Source organism: Eriocheir sinensis, chromosome 28, assembly GCF_024679095.1.
Source record: "Eriocheir sinensis breed Jianghai 21 chromosome 28, ASM2467909v1, whole genome shotgun sequence".
In the NCBI taxonomy this organism is placed as follows: domain Eukaryota; kingdom Metazoa; phylum Arthropoda; class Malacostraca; order Decapoda; family Varunidae; genus Eriocheir; species Eriocheir sinensis.
In genome coordinates this window covers 407,501-415,000 of record NC_066536.1, presented here as the reverse complement: position 1 = coordinate 415,000, position 7,500 = coordinate 407,501, and the positions used below count along the sequence as shown (strand labels likewise).

The window sequence follows — 7,500 nt, the reverse complement described above, 5'->3', positions numbered from 1 at the left end:
TAGAGGTAAAGGTGACGATGTAAATATAGGCAAAAAGAAATGCAAAAGATTGAGGAGATAGGGAACAAGTAACACTGAGGCTGGATGACTAAAAACGAAGCGATATGTGGGAATGGAGGACTGGAAAAGAAAACGAAAGGCGGCTATGGATATTAAAGGACGAGAGATAAAGGTGACGATATATCTATGGGTATAAGATAGAGAGGATAGGGATGAAGGAACACGGTGATTCTTGAGACTTGAAACTAAAAACGGAGCGATATGTGAGACTGAAGGATTAGAGAAGGTAGAGAGAGAGAAGTGACTATGGATAATGGAGGACTAGAGATAAAAGTGACAATGTATGAAAATGAGAAATGAAAATGTGAAAGATAGAGGAGATAGGTAAAGTAAAGTAACCCGGTGATTCTTAAGGCTGGAGGACTAGAAACGGGGGATGAATGATACGTAAGGACTGGAAAAGATGAAGAGAAGTGACTATGAATATTAGACTAGAGATGAAGGTAACGATGTAGGTATATATAGACTTAAAGGAAGGCAAAAATAGAGGGAATAGGAAAAAAACTAACCCAGTGAAATGAACGGTAAAACAACACATAGAAACTTAAAATAACGTGCAAAAAAATAAATTAAAACCCGAAAATTAGTTCACGGTAGGCAAAAATAGAGGGGATAGAGAAGAACTAACACTGTGAAATGAACGATATTAGGAACACATAGAAACTTAAAATAACGTGCAAAAAAAAAGTATAGCCCGAAAATCAGTTCACGGTAGGCAAAAATAGAGGGGATAGAGAAGAACTAACCCAGTGAAATGAACGATATAAGGGACACATAGAAACTTAAAATAACGTGCAAAAAAAAAAGTATAGCCCGAAAATCAGTTCACGGTAGGAAGGGGGAATGAGGATAAAAGTGCATGACGGAATTGTGGAGAGGGAGGAGGAGAGAGTCAGAAAAACAGGATGGAGAGGAGGAAGGAAAATGAGACGAAGAGAAAACGGTAACTAAGAGCAGAATATAAGTAGTGAAAGAGCAGATTTATCGATTAGAAATTCAAAAGGAGAGTAACAATAGGCATGTAATTGAATGCTCTTTCGGCCACCTCTTCGGGTTCTTTACGGGAGCAGCGAGTAGCGGTTTTTTTCTTTTTTATTGTTTCCTTTTTTGTGCCCTTGTGCTGTCTCCTTTGATGTAAAAAAAATGTAAAGGGAGATGAATAGAGCGCAATAGAGAGAGAACTGTAGGAAATAAGGGAGAAAGAGCAAAAAAAAGGAGGAGAAACGCAGCTCTGGACATGGACACAGGAGCAGTAAGTAGCGGGCTTTATTTTTCATTATTGTTTTCTTTTTTTTTTACGCCCTTGCACTGTCTCCTCTGCTGTAAAAAAAAATATAAATAAATAAATAAATAAAAATAGTGGAAAAGCATGATTATCGGATGGGCGTGGGAACTTGAGGGTAGAAATGGCATGTGAAGGGAGGGGAAAGGGTTACAGCAGGTAGGAAAAGGCAGGTACGGGTGTAAAGTGTAAGTGATGCGGGAAGGTTCGGGAGATACAGGGAAGGATGAGGAAATAGAGGTGAGGGAGTGTTGTCATATTCTCTCTCTCTCTCTCTCTCTCTCTCTCTCTCTCTCTCTCTCTCTCTCTCTCTCTCTCTCTCTCTCTCTCTCTCTCTCTCTCTCTCTCTCTCTCTCTCTCTCTCTCTCTCTCTCTCTCACACACACACACACACACACACACACACACACACACACACATCACCGACGCCATTTCCCGCGTGACTCACAGCTTCGCGTTACCGCCCACAGGTGACTCCGTGAGTACCTAACGACACCTGGCGGCCTGCGCACCTCACTACGCGACGGGAAGCCCACGCCACGCTGACGGGACGGACCGAGAGGACACACCGCAGCGGGAAGACGCCGCGCACACACCAGGAGCAGCACCAACAGGAACAGCAGTAACATAACACCCGTAGCAGCAGGAACAGTTTCAAGAAGGAGAGCAACAGTGAAATCATCGGTAAAGACGACACTAAATGGCAGGAATGGCTTCAAGTATCATATCAAAAGTAACCTCAACATTTAAGATAGTAGTAACATCGTTCGAAGTGGCCGCTACAGAGGAATGCTTGCTCCTGCTGTGACCTACTGCTGTGAGGGGTTAACAACACTGTCCTTCTCCTGTTGCACGATGCATGACGTGCCCGCAGTGCAGCTCAACATCCAATTTTCCTCCATGATTCCTTTGCGTGTTCATTAGCTTGAGTGACCTTGACGCCGTATTCGTGTTCGTGTGTTTCGTAGGTTCTTCTTGTGACTTCTATAAACTTTCTTGTGGCTTCAGACGACAGGCTAAGACACCAAACCATTCTTTTCGCTGTGACTTTTTGTGGAGATTCACCAAGGCATCTTTCTGTGACGTATTTAATAACTTAATGGTGACTTCAGCGAGCGAAATGTTTTAGTGGAGAATCTACAAGGAGAATCGTCAAGTGAAAGCATCAAACCTACCTTCAACTGATCCCTTTAGTGAGACATTCTGTAAGCTGATGCGGGCAAGATATTTTCTCGAAAATCGACAAGCGAAAACATCAAAAGCTCGACTGCTTTCTCGCGTGAGGCCTTCAGTAACTTGATGGCAGCAGCAGCGAGTAAGATCTTTTAGTGAAGAATCAAGCATATCCTTCAAACTCTCAACTTCACGTGCGAACTCCAGGAACTAGATGGTAGCCTCAGCGAGCGAGACCCTCTTCCTGCGTGCTCCCATGGCTTGGTAATGTCCAGTCCCAGCCGCCGTCACCCTCACCTCCGCCTTCACCGCCGCCGCCGAGCCGCCTGAGTGCTTAGAACGAGCCGAGGTTGGGTGAGGCTGAACTGAGGGCGGGGCACCATGTGTGAAGTGGAAGGCTGCTGCTGCCTCACGCTGCGCCAGGGCTGTGTACTCATCGGCGGCATCACGATCGTGAGTACACTGACATGTGTTTGTGTGCGTGTGTGTGTATGTGTGCTTGGGGGAGGGGGAGGAAGGAAGTGTTTCTAATCATCGGACTTTCAGATTCTGTATTTCCTCCGTTGTATGACTTCAACTCTTTTTCGTTAGGGTAGTACTAAAACAGTTTTAGAAATATACTGATATTCCTCTAAACTTTTCCACAAAGGCACACGCACACACACACACACACACACACACACACACACACACACACACACACACACACACACGTTCAGAAATATAGAAAGTGAAACAGGCAGAGCCATATCCGGAGAGAAAGAGAGAGATGGACACAGACAGACAGGCAGACAGGCAGGGTAAACTAATACAATCTCTTCTGGTCCCCTTCTCCACCGGGGCTTAACTCTGTAGTGTAACTGTACCTTACATATATGCCCCCCAATCTCCCTTTCTTCCTCCCTACAGGTTTCCCTCTATCTTCTCCCCCATTCACCCCATGTCGACGTGTCCCCATCAACCCTTCTCCCACCTCTCTTTGTCTCCTTATTTTCCTATTTTTCTTCTCCTTTTCTTCTTAGTCTCCCCATTTCCCTCTTCTCCCCTTCTCCCTATACCCACTTTCCCCATTCATCCACAGTCGGTTTTCTTTTCTATCATCCCAACACCTTCCTCTTCCTCCTTTCTCTCTCTCTCTCTCTCTCTCTCTCTCTCTCTCTCTCTCTCTCTCTCTCTCTCTCTCTCTCTCTCTCTCTCTCTCTCTCTCTCTCTCTCTCTCTCTCTCTCTCTCTCCCGTCCCTACCTCTCTTCCCCCCTCCCACGCCCCCGCCCTTATCCTCGGGTCTTCTCTTACGGAATGAGATTAAGACGAGGAAATTTGGCAGCCGTTTCGAGTGTGGCCACTTGTGGATGTCTGGGGGGAGGGGGGGAGGAGGGAGGGAGAGAGAGAGAGAAGGAGGCAGAGAGGAGGGAGGAAGGGAGAGAAAGGATAGAGGGAGAAAAAGGAAAGGACGGACAGGAGAAATGAGGAGGGATAGGAGGAAAAGGAATAGACGGAAAAGAGGAATGAGGAAGTATAGAAAAAGAAAAGGATGGTAAAAGGTTATGAAGAAGGAAAAGGAAAAGACGGAAATAAGGAATGAGAAGGGAATGAGGGAGGGCAAGGAAAGGATGGAGAGGAAGAAGGACGAAGAGAAACAAAGGGAGGGAGGGAGGAAGGGAGAGAGAGGGGAAGGCCTAGACGATTGGAAAGGAGGAATGAAAAGCGACAAGAGGATGAAAAAGAAAGAATGGATGGGAAGAGAGGAAGGAGGGTTGGGATGAACGGAAACGAAGAAGAAAGAGAAAGGAAGAGGAGGGAGGAAGAGGAAGGAAAGGAGGGAGCAACAGGAGAGAGGGATGGAAAAGAGAGAGAGAGAGAGAGAGAGAAACGTGAGCCGTGAAAAAGGAGCCAATACAAGGATGAGGAGAAGAAAAGAGAGATGGGGTAGTGGGGAGGGTCCGGGTGGGGAGGGAAGGGGCGGGGTGGAAGGGAGGGGCATGAGGAGACAGAGAGACAGGGATATGCTGAAGGGGAGGATGGGGTAAATGGGGAGATAAGAGAGGAGAGAAGGGCTTACGAGTGGGAAGTGAAGATGGGGTAAAAAGGAAGGGGAGGTACAGAGATTAAATGGAACAGGAGGGGAAGGGAAGGAGAAGAGGGGAAGGGGAGGAGAAGAGGGAAGGGAAGGAGAAGAGGGAAGGGGAGAAAGGAGGTGGGGAAGGGGAGACGGAATTACGCGGACGAACGTTCTCGATTTCTCTCTCTCTCTCTCTCTCTCTCTCTCTCTCTCTCTCTCTCTCTCTCTCTCTCTCTCTCTCTCTCTCTCTCTCTCTCTCTCTCTCTCTCTCTCTCTCTCTCTCTCTCCCCCCCCCCCGTGAAGACAAAGACAATGGACTAAAAATACTAAAGAATGAATGAAATGTGTGTGTGTGTGTGTGTGTGTGTGTGTGAGAGAGAGAGAGAGAGAGAGAGAGAGAGAGAGAGAGACCGTATGTGTGTATCTTTAAGTACGCCTTTCTCATCCACCTGTGGAATAGCTCCTACGCACCTACGCACACACACACACACACACACACACACACACACACACACACACACACACACACACACACACAAACACACCACCTCTGTGACTAATAATACCTGGGAGCTCCACACCTGGCGCCTCCCACACCTGTTCCGCACCTCGAGCACTCAGGTGTAAAGTGTGGGTGTAGGTGAGGGCAGCTAGGCGTGACCTTTCCGAGAGAGAGAGAGAGAGAGAGAGAGAGAGAGAGAGAGAGATGTCAACAGGAGCAACAATAAAAAAATATCAATGGCAACAACAACAACAATGACAACACACACACACACACACACACACACACACACACACACACACACACACACACACACACACACACGGCAGGGAACAAGGCAGCTTTAATGAGAGATCCGCCCTTTGAACGCCTCCTCCCCCCCTCCACCTCCTCCCCCCACAATTCCTACGCCGAGCCCCCCCTCCCTTTCCCCTCCTTCCCCCCCTCCCCCATCAACACCCCAACTCCCAACCTAGCGTCCGACTCGTCTCCCTCGCTATAATCTTCTCCCCAGCTGTATCCCCTATAACCTTCCCCTCCTCCTCCTCCTCCTCCTCCTCCTCTGTGGTTGGGGGGTGAAAGAATTCCACCACCGTATTCCCTACGTGTCATAAAAGGCGACTAAAAGTGACTTCTTCCTTTCTCTCCGGACCATTACCTTTTACTTTCCTTCCTATGGGTAGTCTATCCAAGGGTTGTCACCCTCCCTTACACTTTGAGGACACATCCCCTCCTTTCCTTCCTTTCTACAGGTATTCTACCCAGCCTCTAGTCTCAGTCTTCCTCCGATGTTTCTCTCACTATCCCGGGAGGTTCTAGTCACTTCGGAGTCTTCGCGGCGGTGTTCTTTTTTCCTGCGGAAGTCCTCGGAGCACACCTGGTGACAGGTGCCTTGGGCCAGGGCCCGCAAGGCTCGTGCTTGAAGGGGGACACATGTTGTGATGCTTTTGGGTGGCTGACTCCTTTCTCTCTACCCAGTGTGGGTGATGGGTAACCACGCCGGCCCCAGTCTTTTTGGGACAAAGCTCAAGGACAAATTCGACCGGGTTGACAAGGTTGCAAGCTTCAAATCCGAAGGCTCATCACTCATAATGGCCATTTTTTGTTTTTCAGCTTATCAAAGCGCAGGCTAAGAGGTGACCTTATAGAAGTGTTTAAAATTTTCAAGGGATTCGATAACGTTAATGTTCATGATTACTTTACAGTCTCTCAATCAAGTGTAACAAGAAACAATGGATACAAAATAACGAGGAAGCATATCAACTCAAATGAATCAAAACACTTCTTCAACCGTGTCATCAATGTATGGAATGGTTTGCCTCAAAACGTCGTCGAAAGCGAAACTATTTGCACGTTCAGAAACCGACTAGACAAATATGTAGAAGCTAACCCGAACATCCGCTATTTTGCTCCGGTCTAACAGAAAGTAGTGTTAGCTTAGTTGTCGTGTATGATCTTCCTTCTGTCCATGTAACGTTCCATTGTAGTTTTTCTATACTACATGGTACTCTTCCTTTTCATGCCAGCCTCGGCTGGAGGGACTGGTGGGAGGGGAGGAGCCTTCGCCTTTGCTGTCCTGTGTCTCTGACTCGTAGATTAGAGTAGATGGTAGCAACAACAAACAGCCTAGTTAGGACCGAGAGGGCTGTTGCTGTTTGCTTTTCCTTTGTACTCCTTTGTACTCCTCCTCCTCCTCCTCCTCCTCCTCCAACCAGCAACATCCACCCCAATACCCTTTTTCCCTTTTAACATTTTTACACACACACACACACACACACACACACACACACACACACACACACACACACACACACACACACACACACATACCACGCCACCCACTTGAGTGACTTGCGTGTCTTCTCCTTTCCCCATCTTCTCTTTTCGCCCTCTCCTCTTTCCTTTGTTTCTTTTCTCTCATTCTTTTTTTCCCGTTCCCTTCCTCCTTTCCCTTCCGTTATCCGTCAGTTCCCCTTCTCCCTTCCTTCTTCTCCCCTCTCCATTCTCGTTCTTTTCTAATTCACTAATTGTTTTATTTTCGTTTTTTCACTTGTCATTATTTTCCCTTTTTCCAGGTAATAGCCAGCAACAAGAGGTCGTTTAAGGGGTGGCACCTTTCTTTTTTTTTTTTGTGTGTGTGTGTGTGTGTGTGTGTGTGTGTGTGTGTGTGTGTGTGTGTGTGTGTGTGTGTGTGTATGACTAGTTGCGTAGCTGTAATCTTTCTATTTCAACTTGTTTCTTTTTCTTGCTTTTTCTAATATTTTGGTTTTGCGAACTTGACTTCCTATTTTTTCTTCTATTTTCGTGCGAAAGACTAATTTGGTAACTTTTATCATTTTTTTCGTTCAACTCGATCATTTTTCTTTTCTTCCTCCTTTATTTATTTTTTTTTTTTGCGTTTTTTCTACACGCGTGTCTTGCTG

General features: G+C 46.7%; 1 protein-coding gene across 1 annotated transcript in view; it reads left to right on the top strand.

The window, feature by feature from the left end:
* Positions 1–7,500, top strand: part of LOC127004336 (uncharacterized protein DDB_G0271670-like) — a 92,139-nt gene that overhangs the window by 2,268 nt on the left and 82,371 nt on the right. The window contains exon 2 of the mRNA XM_050871895.1: positions 1,813–2,968. Within this exon, the coding sequence (XP_050727852.1) occupies positions 2,897–2,968 (72 nt within the window). The 5' untranslated portion in view covers positions 1,813–2,896. The remainder of the gene's footprint in view (positions 1–1,812; positions 2,969–7,500) is intronic.